The sequence below is a fragment of the Geotrypetes seraphini genome, chromosome 15, assembly GCF_902459505.1.
Source record: "Geotrypetes seraphini chromosome 15, aGeoSer1.1, whole genome shotgun sequence".
In the NCBI taxonomy this organism is placed as follows: Eukaryota; Metazoa; Chordata; class Amphibia; order Gymnophiona; family Dermophiidae; genus Geotrypetes; species Geotrypetes seraphini.
The window spans coordinates 2,911,347-2,936,210 of record NC_047098.1 but is presented as its reverse complement, the minus strand read 5'-3'; the positions used below and the strand labels follow the sequence as shown (position 1 = coordinate 2,936,210).

At 46.6% G+C, this 24,864-nt stretch overlaps 2 protein-coding genes across 4 annotated transcripts in view; both read left to right on the top strand.

The window, feature by feature from the left end:
- Nucleotides 1–10,535, top strand: part of SLC25A34 (solute carrier family 25 member 34) — a 28,934-nt gene extending 18,399 nt beyond the window's left edge. The window contains exons 4-5 of the mRNA XM_033922734.1: nucleotides 3,834–3,968; nucleotides 7,743–10,535. Coding sequence (XP_033778625.1) covers nucleotides 3,834–3,968; nucleotides 7,743–7,925 — 318 coding nt within the window. The 3' untranslated portion in view covers nucleotides 7,926–10,535. The remainder of the gene's footprint in view (nucleotides 1–3,833; nucleotides 3,969–7,742) is intronic.
- A 5,276-nt stretch (nucleotides 10,536–15,811) lies between these two features.
- On the top strand, nucleotides 15,812–23,128 carry TMEM82 (transmembrane protein 82). Of its 3 annotated transcripts, none has more exons than XM_033921208.1 (7): nucleotides 15,812–16,354; nucleotides 16,464–16,536; nucleotides 17,186–17,360; nucleotides 18,403–18,811; nucleotides 20,229–20,416; nucleotides 20,719–20,842; nucleotides 21,667–23,128. In XM_033921208.1, exons 1-6 carry the CDS (start codon nucleotides 16,270–16,272, stop codon nucleotides 20,809–20,811), a joined length of 1,023 nt encoding a protein of 340 aa, XP_033777099.1. In that variant the 5' UTR covers nucleotides 15,812–16,269; the 3' UTR covers nucleotides 20,812–20,842; nucleotides 21,667–23,128. The 3 variants fall into 3 exon arrangements, with proteins under 3 accessions (XP_033777099.1, XP_033777098.1, XP_033777097.1); XM_033921207.1 differs by having other exon boundaries at nucleotides 20,716–20,842; XM_033921206.1 differs by lacking the exon at nucleotides 20,719–20,842 and having other exon boundaries at nucleotides 15,866–16,354.
- Nucleotides 23,129–24,864: the final 1,736 nt, after the last annotated feature.

Here is a 24,864-nt window from a genome sequence, read left to right as displayed (position 1 = left end):
CAGCTGTCTGTGCTGTATTCACATTTTGCCTGTATCGGTGTGATGCCTGATTGACCAGTTTTGCTTGGAGGCCTTCATAACCTTTGAACCGAATTCTGAAGATGTTTAGAGGAGAAACGAGGGGTGTAACTGCCGACTGGGTTATCTACAGAGGCTGGGTTTTGGTATTTTTGTTTTTTTTAATTCTTTCTGAAATGTAAACAGAAATTTTCCGTCACAGCGCCAGCTCTGTCCTTGCTGTGGCAAGGGTAAACAGCTGCAGTTGCAGCAGCTCTGAAAAACAAGTCTGTCAGCTAAACATAGCCCACGAGGCTGGGACCTTTCCACCTCCACCCAAGTCTCAAACCCTTCTGCAACAGCTGAAGCCATAGTAACAACAGCAGCTGTCGAGCACTTCGCTACCTCGTGGCCTCCCTGCATTGAATTCAGTGAGGCTTGGGTTCCCCCCCTCCCCCAAGACCTCTCAGTAAAGACATATTATCTATTTTGTTCTATACCACATTATACCCTAAAAGTAAAGTCTTGAAGTCGATCAAAGCATGATAGACTAGAAGAGAGGTCAGATCAAGCCAAGTTTCTTCGATCTCCCTTCCTCCAATGTCGGTGTGACCCCTCCTCCCTTTCCTTGAGTGCCTTCCGCTGCCTTCGCTTGAGTGTTTCTATTGAAGTCTCCCCCCCGTCCCCCATGTCTAGGATTCACCATCACTTTGGCAGTGCTCCAGTTTCCTTGGATGCTATTCAAGATGTGGGATCGTAATCAAGAGACCGAGACAATGATTGTGGATCGCAGCCATTTCATTTTCCTTGTGTCTAGAAGGACAGCAGCCTTGGAGAGAGGGTTTCTTTATTGTGACTGAGGGTAACCATAATGTAACAACATCTGGGAGTCATTCTTGACTCTCTATTTACATTTGCGCTCCAAATTTTCAGTCTTTGTAAAACTGGATTGTTATATGTATTTATTTTTAAAATTTATAAACCGCTTAAATCTAAGCAGTGTACATATATCATACATAACACAAATTTATAAAAACAAGAATAATGCCATAACAAAAAAATACACACACAAAATGAATAGTGAACGAAACATCATAAAATACAAAAACTAAGTTCAAATCAGTCTTTCTTAATCTTCCGTTAAAATTAAACCATTCAAACCTGGAGCAATCAAAACCCCATTGAACTTAGAGAAAGGCAACTATGAATAATTGTATTTTTAGAAACTTCTTGAATGACATATGATCTTGACGTAATCTCATCACTCCCAGAATGGAGGTCCAAAGATGTTTTCCAGCAACGTCAACTTTGCTAAGTCATGAGATATTTCACTCACTAAGAACATATGAATTGCCATAGTGGAACAGACCGAAGGACCAGTGGCCAACCCAGGTCCCAAGTACCTGGCAAAAGCCCAAAGAGTAGCAACATTCCAGAGCTTAGATTGTGATGTCATAAGGCCTCATTCTAGCAATGCCTAAGCGCCAACTTCATCAGTTTTGTCACAATGGCTTGACTGTCCTAGACTTGGCTCACTTGAGAACATAAGAGCTGCCATACTGGGACAGACTGAAGGTCCATCAAGCCCAGTATCCTGTTTCCAACAGTGGCCAACCCAGGTCCCAAGTACCTGGCAGAAACCCAAAGAGTAGCAACATTCCAGAGCTGAGATTGTGATGTCATAATGCCTCATTCCACCAATGCCTCAGAGCCAAGCTCAGCAGTGATGTCACAATGGCTTCATTGTCCTAGACTTGGCTCAGATGAGAACATAAGAGCTGCCCTACTGGGACAGACTGAAGGTCCATCAAGCCCAGAATCCTGTTTCCAACAGTGGCCAACTCAGGTCCCAAGTACCAGGCAGAGACCCAAAGAGTAGCAACATTCCAGAGCTGAGATTGTGATGTCATAAGGCCTAAGCGCCAACTTCATCAGTGATGTCACAATGGCTTGACTGTCCTAGACTTGGCTCACTTGAGAACATAAGAGTTGCCACACTGGGACAGACCAGCAGTGGCCAATTGAGGTGACAAGCACCAAAAGAATAAAACAGATTTTATGCTGCTTATCCCAGGTATAATTTTCCCACATCCATCTTAATAATGGATTAAAGGGGCCCTTTGTTCTGATTTGAGTGTCAGCTACCCAACCCCCCAGTTTAAAACTGTGTCTTGCAAACTTTTTTTAGCTCCGGCACACTAAACAGAGCAAATGTTTTTCGTGGCACATTAAAATTAAAATTATATAATTGCAAAACCAACCAACCATTAAATTTGAGAGTTATTTACGAAAAGTTATATAAGCTATTATGTCTGGGTAATTGTAAGAACAGTGAAACTAAAGTAGATAGAATAGAATTGCTAATCAATGCCATGGATGAGCTTGTTTTTGAGGGCAAACGCGCATTTCATCATCCACCATCTGCAGTTGTTCTCTTTTTTTTTTTTCAATTTAATTTCTGTCAGAGCTGAAAATCCAAGTTCGCAAAGATAAGAAGATCCAAACGGTAACAAAGCCTTGCCATTAGTTTTCAAGGACCAATCATGTCGAAGAATGATGTTGTATCCTTACGCACACAGAGGCTCTTGATTCTCTTGCGTACGTGACATACATGTCAACTATTCTACACATGAAGGGAATTTTTTTAAAGGAAGTAAAATTCTGGAATCTCTTCGGGGCACACCAATGTGCCTTGGCACACAGTTTGAGAAACACTGGTCCAAAATCTTGCAGGAGCTTCCAGGAAAGTTGTAGGCCTGACCATTGGGACAACAGCAGTTAGGTTCCATCTAATTGAATCACTTTTGAGAGGTGGTTAGGGACCCATGACTGAGGGCCCAGATCACTGTCAGTCCGCCCCTGAGATGCTGTTGCTCAGATTTGGGGAAATCTGTGGTGTGTGGGGTGGTGATCTTACGTGGAGGGTCTCATTAAAGCCACTTTTGTTTTCCCGATGAATCGGATCAAAGCTTCTGCTAGTGAATAATGAACACACGGCCATCTGACAAGTTTGAGGTTTTCCCAGATTAGGATGTCTCGGGGGCAGGGTTGGTTACCAGGTTTCTGGCTTCGTAGAACCAAGACACTTCCCAAGCAGCTGTTTAGTAGAGAATGGCACGGGGACAAATTTTTCCCTGTTCCCGCGGGAACTAACTCCCTGCCCCATTCCTGCAAGCTCCATCCTCATCTGCACAAGCCTCAAACACTTTAAAATCTTGTGCGGTTAAGGAATAGGGCAGGGACAGTGACAAAACTCACGGGGGACAGGAAAATTGAGTTCCTGCGGGGACAGGCACAAATTTGCAGACGAAGGACCCAAGCCAGTGACCACCTCCATCCAGCGCTGCAATAACAAAATGAATTAGTCCTCCAGATCTTTGCTGATAGCTTGACTTTTCTGGCACATGTTTATGAATCCAAGCACCAAACCCCTTCACTCTAGACATTTTTCCCTGATGTGAGTTTTTTCTTTTCTTTTTTTTTACTTAAATGACTGTTCTGGCTTTGTTTTACGTTATGTATTTATACTTTTGCCATTGAATTTACTGATCATTGCCAACTCTGGAGGACTGGCCAGTCCTAGTGAGCCGCTGTCCCAAAACAGCACAGCCGGGAGTTGCGCCCTGTAGGCCGACTCTGCACTGGAGGCTGAACCGCATCAGATCCTTACAAGAGTTTGGCTTTCCAGCAGCTGCAGGGCCCCTGGACCCAGGATAACCTTTGTGCTGTTTCTTGAGCCAGGGGACCAGCACATCTCAGTCGAAATTCAGTATGGTGAGGGGGAGGGGCATCGGGGAGTGAAACGCAGCACGCTGACTCTTTGCACTTTCCCACAGTGGTTTCAGGATGACAGCTGGCTGGTGGCCCTGGCAGGAGGGATGATTAGCAGTGTCGCTGTGGCTATCGCTATGACGCCTTTTGATGTGGTCAGCACAAGACTCTATAACCAGCCAGTCGATGAGATGGGGAGGGTAAGTGCTTTTGCAAATGTTTCTTCTCTATGTTGGACTGATTTTAATGGTAATATTATCACGCCAAGCGCTTAAGGAAATGGGAAAACAGTAAACTAGAAATTATGAATCCAAGTTTTATTAAAAATTTGATAAAATACTTATATAATTTCTAAGCGATTTACATGAAAAAAAAGATGCAAAAAAGAGGACATATAGGGCTCCTTTTACGAAGGTGAGCTAGAGGAGGTGGTAGTTATTCCGCGCGTTAGGCCCCAACGCGCCTTCGTAAAAGGAGTCCATAGACAATACTGATGTTAATACTAACAAGAGACACAAGGAAAACGGGGGAGAACTACAGTTTTTAAAAGCAAAGACGAAGGGAGGGAGGGGTTTTAGCTTTATAAGGCTAGTTTCTGGTATTTTGAAGAGTCTTATCTATCACTGTTAATGAATCATATCAATTTAAGAGTTCAACCCTTTCAGAAATTAATTCAGAAAGACATCATGAAATAGAAAACTTTTAAGAATGCTTTTAAATTTGTCTTAATGGTTTTTCTTTTCTTAAAATAAGACGGAAGACGATTCCAAATTTGTGGGGCTGTTATAGAGAAAATCTCAGCTCCTCTTGTGTTTATGATTTTCTAAGACGGGATGGTTAAGAGATTTCCCATGAGTCTTGCTGGTTCCCCGGCCTCACTGGGTGCTTGCGATGAGCCATCTCGGTTGCTAACCTGTGCCTTGGCATAGTGAGGGTGAGAGGCACCCCCCCCCATCCGCTCCTTCCCCGCCCCGTACCTCGAGCTGAGCTCTTCGGGGAGGACGGGATGGAAAGCAAATGAAGTGAAAGAAGTGGGTCCAGTATTTGGAGTTTGGTTATTCTGTTACTATTGTTGCTCTTCCTTATCGGGGTCAGGCATGTGACAGAGCTAATGACTATTTCGTTCCTCCTTGCGCCGGGTCGTAATCTGGGGTTATTACGCTTTCCAGGATTACGAATCAGCCTAAACACGCCAACATCTTGCCTCCTACGAAGGCTTCATTGCCCATTACCATCCTTTTCATCTTATCCCTGTTCAGTGGCGTAGTGAGGGTGAGAGGTACCTCTCCCCTGCCCTAGTCTCCGCCTCCCACCCCCCGCGCACCCCTTCCCTTCCCCCATACCTCCAGTTGTTCACTGCTGCAAGCAACAAGAACTTCAGGTGCTCCTTGGGACCCCCGTCGGCTCTCCCTCTGATGTCACTTCTATGCGTGGCACCCGGAAGTGATGTCAGTGGGAGAACAGCGTGGTCCCGAGGAGCACGTTGATGTTGTTGTTCACGGAGTTGAACATCTAGAGGGAAGGAGGGCGTGCGCACAGCCAACATGGCACCCGGGGCAGACCCTCCCCCTTTACTGTCCCTGTTGATGTGAGGGTCCAATCCAGCCTGAGATCTGTTTCTTTAGCCTTAGTCTAAGGGGCAAAACGGTTGAGCCCTGCTCCGAGGGGTCCTCGGAGTCAGGGCTATACCGTTTTCAGTGCAAAAGGGTGTGGAAGTCTAGGCTGGACATCCTGGGGTACCTGATTCAAATTCCCCTCCCAGCAGTGCAAAACATACACATATATACCGATGGGCTTTTTTTTCCTTAATCTTTATTTAGCCAACGCTGCACGGAAACGAAACAAGTTATACAAAACAAAGGGCATCAAATCACAAAAAGCAGTTGAAATAAAAGGAATGTTGTAACACCCAAATCCTTCTATAAACAATTCTGGCTCTCGTGTCGATACTGATCCGGAGAAACTGCCAGCTTTGTACAGTGGGAGGCCTAGAGAAGTCTTGAGCTGCTGGCAACAGACACTTGGGTCAAAGTCCCTCCTCGAGGGCCACGATCCAGTCGGGTTTTCAGAATTTCCCCGATGCTTTCATTGTATGCTAATAGATCTCATGCATATTCATTGGGGAAATCCTGAAAACCCGACTGGAGGAGGGACTTTGAGATCCCTGCTCTACGGTGTATGCAAACATCATGCTTCCTCTTTCTCCCTCTCCTGCCTCAGCACCCTGAGGTTCCGGGATCACATCCCAGCGCTTCTCCTTGTGACCCTGGGAAAGTCACTCAGGCCTCCATTGCCCTCCGCTTTGAATATGTAAACACCATGTAGCAGGCGGGCCTGACTTCAGAAGAGATTAGTAGCTATGACACAGTTTCACATGAACAAAAGGTGTTGGCTTCCCTCGGCCAAACTGCTTCACTCAAAGGCACCCTTCTGATTCCCATGGCTCTGCCTTAGCCTGTCTCTAGGGAACTCAGGCGTTCTTCTTTCTCTCAGTCTTGATTCCTGCCCCTCTGATTCAGCAGTAAACTTCTAAAGTGCAGGGCCCTCTGGGACTTGTAGTTTGCCCCTCTCTAGTAAGCGCTGCCTGGTGCTGTTGGAAACCCCTTAACCTGTCAAACACCGGTAGTTTGCTCAGTTCATCAAATCACCTTTCCTTGATAGCGCCACCAGGATGCATTTACACCAATCTTTCAGCCATTTGACTGTTTTTTTTCAAATTGCAGCACATCAGTGGGGGGAGGGAGGCATTGGGGGGCATGGGCCCCCTCAAGAATTATAGATTAGATGAATGGCTGGCAGGGGTTGCCCAAGCCCTGCCAGCCAAAGATTTGCTGGATGAAGGTCACTCCTCCCTCCCCCCCCCGTGCTGCCTCAGCAGTGAGGAAGCCAGCAGGGCATGTTGGTCACAGATGACGACACTTCCATCCATGCCCAGATCCGAGTTCAGTTCTTAGCATGTGCGAAAGTGCCAGCTTATGCGGCTGAAGCCCCCCTGCACGGGGAGGGGGGAGCTGAGAAGAAATGCTTGGCTTCTGAATCTACCTCTAGGCCCCTCTACATGTGTCTTTTTTTTCCAGTAGGATACTAACCAAAGAGGTTTTCATAAGAACATAAGAATAGCCTTACTGGGTCAGACCAATGGTCCATCAAGCCCAGTAGCCCGTTCTCACGGTGGCCAATCCAGGTCTCTAGTACCTGACCAAAACCCAAGCAGTAGCAGCATTCCATACAGAATCCCAAAGAACAACAAGATTCTAGAACTCCAAATAGTAGCAACATTCCACGCTACCAATCCAGGGCAAGCAGTGGCTCCCTCCATGTGTTTCTCAATAACAGACTATGGACTTTTCCTCCAGGAACTTGTCCAAACCTTTCTTAAAACCAGCTACGCTATCCGCTCTTACCACAACCTCTGGCAATGCATTCCAGAGCTTAACTATTCTCCGAGTGATATGGGACACAGACCGTTCAAGTCTGTGCAGTACCGGCCTTAGTTCTTTAATTTACCTCCTTTGTTTTCTAATTAGAGATCCTCTGTATTTATCCCACGCTTTATTGAATTCCATCACCACTTCCCTCGGGAGGGCATTCCAGGCATCTACCACCCTCTCCGTGAAAAATAATTTCCTAACATTGCTTCCAAGTCTTCCTCTCTGCAACACACTGCAGGCCTGGAGTGTATGTGGATGCTGAAAGGCCTCTGTTGAGTTTCCTGCTCAGGGCCTGAGGATAGAGGGAACGTTTTGGCAGGGGACAGGGAGAGATATGCTGGACTTTGGGATTGGGTAGAAGAGGGGATATGCTAGATTGTGCATGGTTAAAGGCTTGCAGAGGACATTAGATCCCTTTGCTGTCCCTGTCTGAATGTGTGTGCTTCGGACGGAGATGGTGTTCTGAATTTGGGGTGAGGCGGGGGGCTGTTTGGCAGTGTTAGGGAGCTGATCTTTCTGTTCCTCCTCTGTCTCTCTTTTCAGGGACAGCTGTACCGAGGATTCTTGGACTGCTTTCTGAAGATCTCCAAAAAGGAAGGCGTCTTGGCACTCTACAAGGGTATCACAGCAGCCTACATCCGCCTGGGCCCTCACACCATTCTTAGTCTTCTCTTTTGGGATGAGCTGAGGAAACTCGCCCATTACTATCAGCATCATGGGACCTAGCGCACGGCAGATTCAGCCCATGCAGGAGCTTACCAGAGACCCTCACTTGCAGGGACCAAGAGCCTCAAGAAGGGGACTGAACCAGAACATGTCTACAAGGTCCACTGTGGGATGGCGAAGTGTGTAAAACACAGAGGTAGCAAAACTGAGCCATTGCCTTGGCCAAGGTTCTGCCGTTGGAAGGATGGGCTAAGTTATTTTAAGGTCTCATGAGTTTGTTTAGAAACCAGCCGCAGACGTTGTGGAAATTAAAACTGCCCAAAACCGAGGTCAGAGGGGGACTACTGTTTGCTCGTGAGCCAAAGAGCTAATTCGATAGAAGTAAGACTGCCGAGCCATTCATACAAGTACTTCTTTCAAAGCCGGGCTCAATTCATATGGGTTAGTCTAACTAAACCTAGGCTGTAGCTTGAAAGGTTGAGGAGTCAGTATGTGAACAGAATAAAAGTAATAATAATAATAATAACTTTATTTTTGTATACCGCAATACCACAAGCAGTTCAGAGCGGTTTACAGAGGAAGAGACTGTACACAGACAGTGATATTACAAAAAACTTTCATTAGAATGTTAAGATTAATCAAATTTATCTGGAAGTGTTTTAAGAAAGAGCTTTCTCCCTCTCCCGACTGTTTAAACAAGAGACCCAAATAAGAAGTTCAGAATCTATTTTGCTAAACTCTGCTTGTGCAAACGGCTTCCTCCCAGCAAGGACCCACCCAGTGCCAGTAACAGGTGAGGGAGTTGACGGCTTTGATTTGGAGACTCTGGGGTGCTGGATCTGTGGAAGACGTTATCAGAATGTAGGATCTGAAGTGTTATTCAGGAGGTGCAGAGACCTTGCAGGGGTGTCTCTTACTGTGCCAGGTCCACCCTGTGAAGGAGCTGTCCCTTCAGCCAGCCACACACACTTGACTACTGAGATGATTTCCTTCTATATTTGAAGTGTGGTTTTGTTGTTTTTTTTTAACTTCCTGGTTTTATGAACATGTAGTTCCCATTTTAAACCCAGCAGCCCCCTCTCCCCCCATCTTATCAACCCTGAACAAAAGCATCGGGTGGGGTGGGAGGGTCTTACTCAGTCATGAACTGTATTACTATTACTCAGCATTTCCTGAGCTGACTGGCTAAAGGGAGAAGCTCGAATGTGCTGAGGCAGACAAGGGAAGTGACACGTCAGCACTTCCTCCTCTACTCCAGAGAAATCAGCCCTTCCACTCAGTTCCTCTCAAGGACACAAAGACTTTTGAGCCCTGCTTTGATTTAAAAAAATATTTTTTATTACGTTTCCAAGGGGAGAGTGTGGCACAGTGGTTAAAGCTGCAGCCTCAGTACCCTGAGGTTATGGGTTCAAACCCGTGCTGCTCCTTGTGACCCTGGACAAGTCACTTAATCCCCCCATTGCCCCAGGTACATTGGATAGATTGTGACAGACAGGGAAAAAAGTTCAGTACCTGAATAAATTCATGTAAACTGTTCTGAACTCCCCTAGGAGAATGGTATAGAAAATTTGAATAAATAAGTATTTTATATCCTGCCTATCATTACATCTAGGCAGTTTCCATAAGAATAAAAATTGTTACAAACAGGGGGATATAAAAAAAAAAAAATCATATCAGGATATATAATCACTAGAACAAATTAAAGTTAAGAAAAAAAACACACAGAAGGGGGGAAGTGGAATAAATACAATATTCAAATAAAAGAAAAAGGTGAAATAAAGAGTTCTTAAGGAGCGAAGGCATCCTTAACTAGAAAGGTCTTTCGTTTTGTCCTATATATGGGTCAGTCAATCTTGTTCATCTTTGATTTCTTTAGTGCAGAAATGGCTTTTCAGCTCCGAATTGCCTTCTTGTCCCCTGTTACGGAAGTTATCTCGTGAAACAGGAGAAGGGCCTGAGGGTGCCAGTTAAGAGGCTCAGTTAAACCAGACTTCTATGGGCCGTGGCTCAATCAGCCCATTTTGGCAGCTACCCTGGGGTTGTCCCCTTCCTGATGTGGCCTAATCACCACAACACCACCTCTGACTCTCAAGTCTCTGTCCAGCCACTGGATGTGACACCCATCCCGGGATCAGCCGTCCGGGGTGGGGAATCAGATCCTAGGAATGGGATTTTAATAGGGTTATCAAATTTCATGGCCCTGCCCTGTTCCGCCTCCACACGAACTTCGTCTCTTCTTCCCTGAGCTCGGGCCCTTCTAATACTCGGATTTTAGAAATTCCCCTGGGCATTCGGACAGGCCTCTAAAAAGAGAACATGTCCGGGTTTCCCTGGACATCTGGTAATTTTAATAACCAAGCAGAGCAGATCACAGCCTTGTCCTTTGTACTCAGGTGAGGCTTTGGGCCTGGCTTGGGAGTAGACAAGATCCCCAATAAAACCATTGAAAAGAAGAAAAGTGGCTGGATGATCTGAGACATATATGTTCAGCGCAGTGCTGGAGGACTTGGGACATTTTAGCCTTGCCAAGCCATCCCCGTGTCTTAAAACCGATGGATAAATTGTGCGATCTCTGATTTGCAGCGCTGCCCATTGTAGACGGAGCTGAGCAGAGTTTCCTTTGTTTGGGACTTAGGTGCTTAATGGGAATAAAGGTTTCTATTTTGGTTATTGTGCTGTTTTGTTCTTTTCTCTCTGGTAGGTTGAATTTCCCTTTGTTAGGGTTACCAGATGTCTGGATTTCTCTGGGCATGGCCTCCTTTTCGAGGACATGCCCAGGGGTTCGGATGGCTTTTCAAAACCTGCCACTTTGTCCAGGTTTTGAAAAGCTTCCTTGAAATTGTGTTGGGCAGGAGGGCAGGCGGTGGGGAGTGGGGCTAGGGTGGGACTGGGGCATAATGGGACAGGGATGGGTAGAACTGGGCGAGCCTGGGGGAGGGTCTAGGGCAGGGATCTCAAAGGCCCTCCTTGAGGGCCGCAATCCAGTCGGGTTTTCAGGATTTCCCTAATGAATATGCATTGAAAGCACTGCATGCACATAGATCTCATGCATATTCATTGGGGAAATCCTGAAAACCCGACTGGATTACGGCCCTCAAGGAGGGACTTTGAGACCCCTGGTCTAGAGGGTCCGTATTATACTAAAGTAAAATCTGGTAACCCTATCCTTTGTGTGTCTTTCTTCGTTTGCCTTCAATCCTGATCGGTGCTTGACCCCTCAGCCCGCTGCTTTCTGTGGTCCTACTTCTGCCATCACGTGGCAGATTTTCTAAAGAGCTCCCCCCTGTGGTGGTGCTGTCAGCAGTTTACTTGCACTGCCACCTCAGTAAAAGGAGTCTTAAAGTGTCTCGTATCTCCCTGACAGCCTCAAGCGCAGCTCCCAACACTCCCAGTTTAAGAAAAGCAGTAAAGGAGGTCAGAGCAGGAAGCTATGCTCAGAACTGCTGCCTGTCTGGCTTCTCCTATGAGCTTTTTTTCCAATAAAATTTGCCCAGGATGCAGCAGTTAATGAGCATGCAAATTACTTGACCAGCAGCAATAATCCGCAGCGCATTGCAAAAATGTCTCACTTCCTGTCCATTTGTGACCAGTGATTGGCTCATATGTTGACACTTCAGCTCACGTAACTCTTCATTGCCTCAGGTGCAAAATAAATACCTGTCTAAAATGTGTGAACTAAAATGCCCAGGCCAATTCTTCTTGTAAACCGCCTAGAACTGAAAGGTATTGGCAGGATCGAAGACACCAATGTCATGTAACCACACTGAAAGAGCAATAGAGCAAGTCCTTTATCCTGTAGAAGCAAGCTATTGTGACATCACTGATGAGGTTGGTTCTTATTGGTGGAATGAGACATTATGACATCACAATCTCAACTCTTCACACTAAAATTTGTGGATGAGACAAAACTCTCCAGTAGGGTTAGAACTGTTGAGGGATGTGAAGAACTACAAAGGGACCTGAACAAAATGAGCGAATGGGCTAATAAATGGCAAATGAGCTTCAATGTAGAGAAATGTAAAGTCTTTCACATAGGGAAAGGAAATCCGATGTACAACTGAGCATGGATAATGAGACACCAGCGCACTCATAAAGCTGCAGCTGCCAATTAAGCTGCTAGCTTTCACTCAAGGTGTGCAAAATAACAAAAACATGGAAATGACGCATAACGCAAGGTTTACCAAAATAATTATTTATTGCTGTTATTTTTCCATCATGGAACTCAAAAGGCTAGTTGCGTTAGCGGGAGGTCGTTATAGTTGCCAAAATGCTGGCCTTCTGATAATGATCTCAGCTCGATACTTCGAAGCTCCCCAATATATACCTACAGTCCAGTTTGACATCATTGGCCGTTAGCCAATCAACTAAAAGAGGCTGTATTTAAATTTAGACAAAGACCTTCTTTTTAACATGGAATAAAAGTTCCAGAAATCATAATTTTTTTGTTTACATTCATTTCTGAATATACATAAACATTTTATAACATAACCAAAGAAATGTTATCTGAAACTGCTTATTTGAAAACCAGAGCCAGATCAGGTTTTCAAGATATCCACAATGAATATGTATGAGATGGATTTGCATGCACTGCCTCCTTGAGATGCAAATCTATCTCATGCATATTCATTATGGATAGCCTGAAAACCTGACTTGCTGGGGGTTTCCCAGGACCTATTTGGGGATCACTGCAGTAGGTAAAGGGCAGATGCTACAGATCTCTAAGTTGGGGGTTCTTAAGCCAATCCTCAGGACACACCTGGCCAGACAGGTTTTCAGATTAGTCACAAAGAGGTGGCATGAAATGAATTTGCATGCAATGGAGGCAATGCGTGTTCTGTATGGAGATCCTGAGGACTGGGTTGAGAACCCCGGATCAACCAACAAGACTGAGTCAGGCACACAGCAGCAGGACAGACTTGCTCTTCCATCGCTTAGAAGTTCTGACTCTGCTCGTTTTGTTCCTTGGCGAGTGAGACAAAGGGACCCGAAGGAGTGGAAGGGGTACAGATTGGCGCTAATCCAGCTCCTTTGGGGGCTACTTTGCAAAAGTGGAAGGACCTTAAAAGAGGTCATGGGATATTTGAACAAACAGAACTTCACCAAGACCCAAAATAGGGAGGAGGCCTGGAAGATGCTGGGAGAAGAGCCCCCTCTCCTCAATGAGAGAGGGTTGATGAGTGAGCCTGTAGGTGGTCTGCCACGGTGGCAGCGAATGACTAGTGGTGGAAAGTGGATGCAGCAATTTGCAGGGAATCCAGGCACAGCCACATACAGGTGGCAAGAGCGAGAGACAGAACCTAAAAAGAGCTGGGAAGGAAGCCAGATAAGTGGGTTAGGAAAAGGGGGGTGGGGATAAGAATACATGGTGAGCATAGGAGGGAATATGAAGTGGGGGTGATACAGTGGGATGGGGCAAGGTAAGGTGGAAGCAAGTGTCAACCTTTTCTTCTAATACAGATGAGGGATAGGGGGCTGGGGGAAGGTACAAGGAAGAAGGAGGAGAATCAGCAGGGAGGAATCTCAAGATGTAAACTGAAGGTGGACACTATAACTGACCAGACAAACATAAGATGAGCAATGCTTAAGGACCAGCAAGCTCAGCATCCAGTCTCTGTGACCAGTCTGAGCCCCAGGAATCCAGCAGATCCGCCTAAAATAGATCTATTTCCTACGGCTACTAATGGTTTATGGACTTTTCCTCCAGGAACTTGACCAAACGGGCAACAGAGCATCCACTAGGAATGAGCACTATTGCCTGTGTCATAGGCCAAACCCCCGTGCTGCAAAACTGCTTATTCCAGTCATGTAGGTGCAGTAAAAGCGGAGCATTGAAGTCATTGCAGGGCTGGGGATAGAGAGAATGGGGTCCTGTGCAGGAACTGCTCCTTTTCCCTTAACTCTTTGGACCTCCACCACCATCTTTAATTATGGACATTTGGTGAAAAGGTGTGTGCCCCTTTTAATAGACATCAGACTAGGCCGAGAGCCTCTGACACAAATAGGGAGAACCCATGGTATCGCCATCTACATATCTAACAAGGCATTACCGAAGGTCTGGCCTGTGGCAGGAACCAGAAGGTCCTGAAAGCTAAGCACCGGTTCGATCACCCGTCCTTGGTTAACCTTCACTTTTGTGCTTTAACCCTTTCAGGACCATAAGGATCGTAGGCCAATTTTTGTGGTTTTGACGACATTTTTATGGTAAAAAGGGCTTGCAGATGCCAAAAAATTGATTTTTTTTTGTGAAATATCATTATTTTTATTTAAAAAATCAAACTTCTGGCTTATGGACAGTGTGGCAAGTGAATCTTCTCGTCAATCTGGCAACGACGCTAATGAATGAATGTCGGAACTAGTTTGTTTACATAAAGGTAGTATCATATGGAATCCGTACATATCAAATTTAGAACTGTAGACTATCCCAATCAAAATTTATAGGATTTTAAAGTTATGGGACAAATATGTCCCTTGGTCCTGAAAGGGCTACTTCAGGCTTAGCTGGAAGAGCTTCCAAGAGCTGTTTAGAAACACAGAGCAATAAAAATCAGATTGAAAAGGGGGAATGAACTGCTGACATCTGTGCAGCCTGGTATTTGTTATCAGAGGACAGAGGAGATAAGAGACCTTCCTTGACAAAATGCCCTTCACCTGCCCTTGTCCTCTGCTCCCCCATCTCCGCTGCTGTTACTCATTTTGTTCACCAGTTGCCTCGGTGCTTTTTTTAATAGGGATCTCAAAGTCCTTCCTTGAGGGCTGCAATCCAGTCGGGTTTTCAGGATTTCCCCAATGAATATGCATTGAAGCAATGCATGCAAGTAGATCTCATGCATATTCATTGGGGAAATCCTGAAAACCCGACTGGAATACGGCTCTCGAAGACCGGAGTTCCCTACCCCTGCTATAATATATGAAGGCATGAACACAGCATAAACAGCTGAAGAATAGAGCTCTATGCAGTTATTAAACTGATACAGATCAAGTATGAACACAGCACAGAGAGCTGAAGAGCAGATCTTCATTAGAGTCCCTTGCAGGTAAAGAATGAATACAGCACAGACAGTTGAAGTGCAGCTCTTCAGCGCCCCATGAACACATGAAAAGCCGATGTCCACTGGAGCCCTATACGGCTGTTATACTGATACAGGTATTACGGGGTGCTGGAAAGTTCTCAGCCCTAAATTCTGAGCCCCTGGAGCTGAAAAGTGCGCAATCTTGTTTGGTTAAGTGCCAATTTGCAGAGACAAATCATTGGCTGAACTGTATCCACCTCATTCTCTTCTTGGTTTTTCAGCACCCCATGAATACAGCACAGACGGCTGAAGAGTTCCATGCTAGTGTCATAATCTTCAGGGTTTGAGTGAAAACTGGGATTGAGCACAGTTCTTTTGTGGATTGCTCATCCCCTCTATCTCCCTGTCGCCTTCCCTCCGTTCATATATCTATTGTCCCACTCCTCCCTCCCCTTATTCTTTGCCTTCATTTCTATCCCCCCCCCCCTCCCAATCTTCTACCTGCCTGCTCATGTCTTCAAATCGTGTCGGACTTCCTCCCTGCCCGACCTGATTTGAGGATGTTTTTCAAAACCTGGATAAAGGAGGACGTGTCCAGGGAAATCCGGACCTCTGGTAACTCTACCCACATGCGAAGCAATGCATGCAAATCAATCTCAGGAATGTTCATTGTGGCTGACATGACTCCAGGACAGGTTTGGGAACCCCTGACCCTACTTTTTTGCTTTGACTGTAGCTGGTTTCCTTCTCCAACCAACCCCCAGAAGCTGCTGCCTTAGGCCACTGCCTAATCCTGTCTAGACCAACCCTACCCTGCAGGAGTGAGTCTCTTTCTCAACTAGGGCTAAACGTGGACCAAGTGTACTGGCCCCGTAATCATACCTAGGACACACCCAAAATGAATATGCATGAGATAAATTTTCATGCTCCGCCTCCATTCTCTGCAAATCTCATGCACACTGTGGGTAGCCTGAAAACCTGGCTTGCTGCACTGTGGGGAAGGACTAGGAGCTAAACCTGCGACCTGATGCACAAAACGGCCCACTGTGTGTTTTTCCCCTCAATCGCCCATTTTCCAATCCAGCTATGCAAATTAGCTAAAACCCTGTGCAAAGTAGCCACTAACTGCAGTAGAGATGGAAGGGAGGAGGGAGGTCTGGGACGCCTTAGAGACAAGTTTCACCTGAAAACATCAAAGCGATGAGAAAAAAAAACACCCAAATAAAGGAGACCTGGAAGTAAGAAAGGAGAAAAGGGAGCAGGCTGCAGGTGGCATGTGACTTTAATTGTTGTTAATGCTGTGCTCCTCTCCCCTTTCCCCCGCCCCCTTGGGCTGACCTTTGAGCCTGAGCCTGAGAGAAGACTAAGGCAAAATCTGGGCTCCAGCCTCCGATATGTTCGGCTTCCTCACCTCCCTTCTTCCCCGGCTGCCCTGGGACCTCTGGGGCTCCAGCAGCCCCCTGGATGCATTCCTGCAAGGTGTGCGGTGCTGTGTGTTTGATCTCTGCCTTCCTCTCTCCAGGCGTGGTGGAGCCTGTGCTGGTTGATCTCTGCCTTCCTCTCACCCTCTTCCTCTTTCTCTCTCCAGGTCTGGTGGGAGCCTGTGCTGTCTCCACCCTCTGCAGCCTGATGAAGGTTCATCTGTTCGTCATGTGTTTGAAGTAAGTGCAGGGAGCTGGGACCAGGGAATGGTGAAATCCACCTGCTCTCCAGTCCTATTGCCTGCTAATCTGCTTTTCAGATGTCTGTGCTGTATTCATGCTTCACTTGTATCATCAGTGTGACAGCTGCATGGGATTCCAATGAAGATCTGCTTTTCAGCTGTTCGTGCTGTATTCATGCTTTAGCCCCACATGGGGCTTCGCAAATCTGTCCTGTGCACCCCTCTGAAAGCCTGGTTTTTGGGATATAGATGATGAATATGTATGCAATATATTTGCATATACTGAAGAGTCAGGATATATAACGTTCTCATGCGTATCCGGAAAACTAGGCTGGTGGTAGGTTTGGGAATCAGCCAGAAGCCCCTTTCTTTTCCTCAGTCCTGAGCCCCTTTTCCGTTCCAGTCCCAAAGATTCCCTGCCTAACAGGAACAGCAGAACACCATTTTTGGTCGGAAGGGCCAAACAACACAGTCTTTATCCCTCCCCTCAACCTCTCTAGTTACCGATGCTGGTTGAGCAAAGCCTGGCCTCGGTAGCCTCCCTCTTTCCACTGGCTGTCCCTAACTGCTCTGACTTGGCTAAAAAAGTGTGTGACCACTAGTCCTGCCTCTTTCCTTTTCCATCCCTTGATTTATTTGCATTTCAGTGACCCAGACAGGAGAACACAGAAGGAGAAGATCCGGGCCCAGAGGCCTCTCCTGGAGGATCTGCACATCTGTCTCCTCACCAGTATTTTCACCGTGGTGGGATCTCGTGTGGCTGCCCTGGTGGTCCTGGAATTCTCTCTGAGAGCCGTATCTATGCTGCTCTCACTAAATAAGGTAAAGGCACTTTCCTTACTTCAGGAATTAACACCTGTCTCGGAATTTAGGAATTAATAATCCATCTCTAGGATTAATGATCTACCTCTTGAATCTAAAGCACCTCTTGGGCACCTTCATATTCTCTATTATTTAATAATTCTCCTCCTAGTCTCGGGCACCTCCATAATCTCAGGGATTAATAATATTCCTCTGGGTTTTAGTCACCTTGATAATCTCAGGGATTAATATTATTTCTCAAGCATCTCTATCATCTCGGGGCCTAGTAATCCTCCTCTGGGACTCGGGTGTCTCCATCATCTCGGGACTAGTAATCCTCCTCTGGGACTCGGGTGACTCCATCATCTCGGGGACAAGTAATCCTCCTCTGGGACTCAGGCGTCTCCATCATCTCGGGGACTAGTAATCCTCCTCTGGGACTCGGGTGACTCCATCATCTCTGGGACTAGTAATCCTCCTCTGGGACTCGGGTGACTCCATCATCTCAGGGACTAGTAATCCTCCTCTGGGACTCGGGTGTCTCCATCATCTCGGGGATAGTAATCCTCCTCTGGGACTCGGGTGACTCCATCATCTCGGGGACTAGTAATCCTCCTCTGGGACTCGGGTGACTCCATCATCTCAGGGACTAGTAACCCTCCTCTTGGACTCGGGTGACTCTATCATCTCAGGGATTAGTAATCCTTCTCCGGGTCTCAGGTACCTCTATATATCTCGGGGATTAATAATAATTCTCTGGGTTCCAGCCACTGCTCTGATTTAGTTATTATCCTTGTCAGTCCCAGAGCACTACCAGCAGCCTTCAAAATAAGGGTGGTCTTCTTCAAACTCTCCTCTCACCTAATCTCACTTGGGCCTTTTCTCTTTTATTTAGAATTTCTTTTTTTTGAGGGGGGGAGAGGAAAATAAAGGGTGGCCTTTTTGTTACAGACCTCTGCATATTTAAACAAATTAGAAAGCAAACTTCTTTTTGGTTTGTAGTATGTATATCTGATTGCTCTGTATCTTGAAATAACCCTCCTGTTGCTGGGTTGGTTTATAGGGGTCCCAGAACAGCCAATTGTTTCTGATGTGTCAGTACTCTCTTGGGTGTGGCATCATCTGCAGCCTCCATTATCTCCATGAGGGGGCACCCCACCGCACGTGGAACCTGATTCTGGCCGTGGGATTGGCTGTTCTGATCATGTGGTACACACGCAGACTGTCCAAGCATATCTGTACCATGTATGAGCTACACAGTCGTGAGCAATACTGTGGGGTCTGCATCACTTTGTTGACCAACTGGCATGGAATTCCCAGCCTGCTTTGCTGTGCCCTCAAGATCACCTTCGTGGTGGCTGACCTGACGGCCATCGCTCTCATCAATAAAGACTTTCTCAGCACCTCGGAGGCCATCCGCTTCTGGACTCCCCTCACCATCTGCTATACACTTCTGGTCATCTACATGCAAGGTGAGGCGAAGAGATTCAAGGCTTAGGGTGATATCTGCACCTGGAGTCCCAGGGCTGGCTCAGCCTATGGACTAGGGCACCGGGATAAAGGGCGCCAAAATCCCAGACTCTTTGCAGGCGGGGAGGCAGAGATGCCGAATTGAGATTCAGGATTTTGGCTCCCTTTATCACCAGAATTAGGGGGGGGAGACTTGAGGTGAAGGGGAAGCTACTAAATTATGGGGGGGTCACCGTCCTTTGAGCCAGCCCTGGTTGTCACCACAGGGCAGGTGCTCACTGGTGCCCTGGAAAGATTGGCGTATTAAGAGGGGTGCGGTCTTTCTAAGGGCGTGGCACCCCTCCTCCTCTCTGCCCCCCCCCGCCCCGCTCGTCTCCTTGCTGCGTGCACACCTGTACCTTTTTTACTTCTCCAGCGTGAGGTTGCTGCCTGCATCGGCGCTTTCTCTGACATCACTTCTGGGACACGCATCTAGGAAGTGATGTCAAAGGGCAAAGCGACACTGACGCCAGAGAAGCTAGAAAGGGAAGGAGGCAGGGGGGGAGGAGGGGCACCACTTCCTGGGGAAGGCTTGCAAAGTGGACTATGTCCTGTGCTGGTTTTATTATGGGAAGGTTTCTGATAAAAGATCCCTACTAGGAAAGAAAGATGTTTATTGGCGAAACACCGGAGAACATCCGTGTCCTTATTTCCTTCTCCTTGCCTGCTCTGGGCCCTCCAGTCCAAGAACTCCACAGCTGCCCAATGTATGTATTTGATTCCACTGGAAAAGGTTCCGAGTAATACCCAGGAAATACGGATTCTGGAAAATAAATCCCAAAATTTCCAGGGCCTGTTATTCAAAACAATTTAACCAGTAGGACAGGCTCTTGGCAAAGTAAATGACGGCAGGTGAAGGCCTGTAAAGTCCATCTAGTCTGCCCAAGCAGGCGGCCAGAGTTGCACCTGCTGCTCCAGGTAGGTCACACCCCTCTGTGCCCTGTTAAAAGTGTGTGAGGTTCATGTGAGCGTTGCTTTGATTCCCTCCTCTTTCTGTGGTTATCCTGCCCAGTGAATTCGCAGTGAGAGGGCCGTCGCTGGATTTTCAACTGCGCTAACTGGACATTGCTGCCGAATATCCATCCTGACCCCACGGTACTTGCTGGGTGGAGTCTGGGCAGCAGCAGGAGTGATGTTCTTTGCTTGGGCCCCCACATAGCCTGCCTCCTAATGGTCTTAAAAGCATTACTCTGTAACTTCATCGAGTGTCCACTAGTCTTTGTAAATCTTGATGCAGTCAAGAAATCAATCCACTGAAGGTTTTGCTGTGCCTAGTTTCAGCTATAAACCTGTGAATCCTCTCATTTCTTTTCTCGACTTCTGCATGTCGTGCAGATGATACAGCAGGGCTGGTGCTCATGGTCCTTTCTGTTTTCACAGAGGAGCAGCGGCAGAAACCCAGCGAGCAGATGGTGTATCAGACGGTGTTTGTGAGGATGGGGGGACTCCTTATCCTCATGCTGACTGTGGGTCTCTGGATGGACATCTTGCACATTTTCATCTCATTGGTTGGAGAGCTCTGGTGCCTCATCCGGTCAGGGATCATGCTAGACATCTGTCGAGAGCAGGTGAGTGCTAGACAGAGACATGAAGCGTGTGATCTATGAGAGGGACTTTCTGGAGTGACTGAGGCAAGGCAGCAGAAGATTGCTGAAGGATTGTCTAGTAAGATTTGCCTCTTGGCGGATGATACGTTACTTTTTCTATGATCCACCTCAAGTTTAAGATGTGATGACGGTTCCCTTGGGCATCAGGAAGTTCTCGATCAAGGATGTTGCCCATATGCCTCTGGATGATCTTTAGAAGGGGGGGGGATCAGGGCGATTGTTCTATAGTTGGTGCAGTCCCTGCCGTCGTCTTTCTTCAGCAGGTGCTCCAGATCTTCTGGCATAGTGTTGTCAGTGTAGCTCTTGGGACTGGAAGAATGACGCACCTGAGAGAAGCAAAACCATCATTAGAATGACAAACAATTTTGCAAGTGGTTTACGAGACAGGTAAATTGAATTGTCAGAGATCATTTCCCTCTGCCTGCCTGAAATGTCCATATGGCTTCCCTAGGGTGCTCATGATCTTCCCCGGGGTGTGTTTAAGGGGGGTTGGGGGAATAGTGACATGCTTCCCCCTCCCTCGCTAAGGTTACCATATGGCTCCAGAAAAAGAAGGTCAGACATACCTTGAAAGCAAAAAGTATTGGGGGTTCACTTGGATAATCAACTTTACAATGGAACACAAGTTTATTATGTGGTTTAGAGCCTGGTTCCAGTATTGGGAAAGCTGAGACAAAAAAGAAGGAACCGTCAAAATTAGCTTTGGTAGGACAATGCACCGATTGGCTGTTGGCTGTAATAAGGTCCTGATTAGAAAAATGCTAATTATTCGAAATGACAAAAGGGGAGTGAAGAATGTCTGGAGGGGGGTAGGGTAATGGAGGACATGTCTGGGGGTCCGGACGGCTTTTCAAAACCCGGCACTTTTTTTTGAGAAGCTTCCCCTGAAATTGTGTTGGGCAAGAGGGCATCCACGCACCGATGACGTCATGTACAAGTCCACGTGACATCATTGTGTCGTATCCACGCAGACGCCCTCCTGCCCGACCAGAGCATGCAGCGGGGTCAAGGCTAGGGCAGGATTTGGGGCGAAACGGGTGGGGATGGGCAGGCCTGGGGGGCAGGTCTAGAGGGTCCAGATTTTACAAATGTAAAATCTAGCAACCCTAGGAGGGGGGGGGGGCAGAGGGGTGGAGCTTTTCTAATTCCAGTGGAATGCTTTTTTTGGTTTGGTGTTAACAGACATTTTCTCTCTCTCTCTCTCTTTTTAGGACTTTTCACAGAGATTCTCCAAACCCATCCCCAGAAGCTATGATGTAACAGCCAGAACCCCCAAACCAAGCTCCAGCATAGCAGGAACTTCCTAAGGTCGGAGGTCAAAACTAAGACCCCCCACCCTCGAGTCCTTTAAACTACTGTATAAGGTGGGGTAGGTCAGGGACAGACACAAAGACAATTAGAATAAAAATGAACTGGAGAGAGTGAATGCAGACAAGGAAAAGGTGATGGATGTGTGAAACAGTCTCCCAGAAGAGGTGGTGGAAACGAACTGTGTCTGAATTCAAGAGGGCCTGGGATAGGCATGTGGGATCTCTGAGCGAGAAAGAGATACTGGTTACTGTGGATGGGCAGACTGGATGGGCCATTTGGCCTTTATCTGCCAACATGTTTCTGTGTTCTAAGGATTCAGTCACTAGTTAGAACAGACATAAGAGTGAAGAAGTTCAATAAGGTGGGGGTGCTGCTGTTCTGATTGTCATCATCAGAGCTGTGCGGGCCTCATCCTACCACTTCTAAAGCCATCACAAGCTGTAAAGAGACAGCAGGGGAGAAGACAAGAGCATCTCGAGGCATTCAAAAGGCAGAGCTGCAGTGGAAACAGTACCACATTCAGACATCCAAAGTTGGATACAGCATAAACAAGTGAAGAATACATATCTTAAATACAAGGTTTTCTGTGTTCATAATAAAGGCCAGATACCTTTTTGGACACGAGTTGACTAGACCCATCACTAAGAGTCGGAGGACAATAAGTAGGCAACTCATAGATTTGCAGTCCAGTGACCCCAGGGAACCTCAGAGCAGATCTCGGGCAAGGTCAAGGCTAGTGTCCACAAGTGGGCATTAACCAGCCTGAAATACAAATTCTCCCCTTATATCTGGGACACTCAGTCCAGAAATGAGAAAATGAAAGCTCTGTTTTGAGACGCATAATCTGTTTGTTTGGAATTTTGTTCTGCTCTTAAGTTGCTAATAATGGACAGGTCTCGCTTTCACGTATCAGCCGCCTCTCTGAGGTGCGGTGTTTTTGCTGCGTGGCCTGACAGTATTCAAAGCGACCGAGAAGACAGAACAGTTATGGTCTATTTTGTTCATTTTGATATGTGTAGCGATTAGTGATCTATCAAATTTCTATATAAAACCTAATAATAAATACCCAATATAACAACTGGGTGAACTTCAAACAGAAAAAGTTCCCAAAAGACTATGAACTAACAAAAACAAAAAAGGGAACAAAAACCAAAATGAAAATGCCTTTAAACCACGAAGATGCTCAGAACCAAGATATGGTAAGAAAGTGACCAAACCAGGGCAACAACCCTTGTAAGGACTTTCAAAGAGTCTATCATAGCACCATCCTCAAGCGGTAGAAAGGTATTTAAATTTTGGTGAGTGTCTTTTTATACTATTTTTCTTTTTTCTATTAAATGTCCATTTGAAGTGAAAACTATGATCCTCAAAATAGGCAAAACTTAGCTGTGAGAGTTTAGGAAGCCAACTTGCTACAGCAGGTACAGGTGGGTTCTAACGCGTTTCGCCGACAGGCTTCTTCAGAGAACCCCCATGCTGGATGGAACATCAAGTTCAACAACTTCCTGAATCTTCACTTCTAAACCGATTGAATTTCCTGTTGACCAACAGGAAGTTGTTGAACTTGATGTTCCATCCAGCATGGGGGTTCTCTGAAGAAGCCTGTCGGCGAAACGCGTAGTACCCACCTGTACCTGCTGTAGCAAGTTGGCTTCCTAAACTCTCATAACTAAGTTTTGCCTATTTTGAGGATCATAGTTTTCACTTAAGTATTGGACACTTCAAATGGACATTTAATAGAAAAAAGAAAAATAGTATCCAGTGGATCCAGTGGGGGGGTGAGGGGGATGGTCCACACTGGGCACCAGCACCCTGCCTCCACGTGCATTCCCCCACACCTCCAACTGCTCTTGGCGACCCCGTCGGGTCTCCCGCTGACGTCACTTCCGGGTGCTGCCTCCCACCCTCGCTACACCATGGTTGGATTCACCTTGTCTTGCAAATCTGGATCCAGTTGGCAGGTGAGTTGCTAATGCACGCACTCTTGCTTTTTGCCCCCTCCCTGGAACATCTCCTTTCAGTACATATACAAGTAATCTGCCATCGTCTAATGGGGAACTGCGTTCGATTCCGCAGCTCCTTGTGACCTTGAGGAATCACTTAACCCTCCATCGTCCCAGGTATAGAATATGTAAGCCACGTTGATTGTAACCACAAGAAGGCGGCTCCCTTTTTCCTTACAATGTAAGTGGTTTAGTGTAGTAAAATTTTTTATACCGTTGATCGTACTTCTAAGCGGTGAACAGAATATAAAATAGTTAAAAAAGGAGGAATTACAAAATAATAATATAAAATTATACGGACATGACATTTGGAGATGGAAGGTTATGGGGAGAAATCCATCAAATATATCGAATAATAAGACATTTAAGGGGAGGATCTTGTCTGAGCAGTAATCGAGGATGGCTTTTTACACATATTCCTGGTGTTTTATCAACCGCCCTAGTTTGGAGGCCCTGCGTGTTAGACTGAAGCAGAAAGCGGCCAAGTTACCCGTTCCAGGAGGGAGACGCTTTGCTCGGTCCTAGTTTTAAACTTACAACCCTGTCTTTCTTCTCCTCTCACGACTCCGTCCCGTCCACCTTGCTACGCTGTATACCTGAACCAACCTGCTTGACTCGGTGCGTACGTCAGCCTCCATCTCTGGAGGTATTTGAATCCAGGCTGAAAGGCCACTTTTTTTGAAGCTACGTTTAAGTCCTAACCCACATCTGTGCTCATTCCCTTTACAGCCCTCTCCCCTGTCCGCCTCCTCACTTCCCTACCTGAGCAGTGTGTATCGGTTCCCTTTTTGTCCTGTGTTTCTGTCATAATTAGATTGTAAGCTCTTTCAAGCAGGGACTGTCTCTTGCATATTTAATGTACAGTAGCGTTACAGAAATCATAAATAACAGTACTACAGCCCAGAGCAGTGTGGGATTTGTAGTCCTTGAGTCTAGCCATTGAAATCAGCACTGCAGGTCAGGATAGGGCTACCTGAAATCCAGGAGCGGTCTACAATCTCCCAATCTGGCCACTCTAGCACCAGCAGGAGAGGAGATAACCTGCCAGTGCAAACATTGTTCCTGGCTGAGGTTGGGTACCCATCCTGTGCTGTT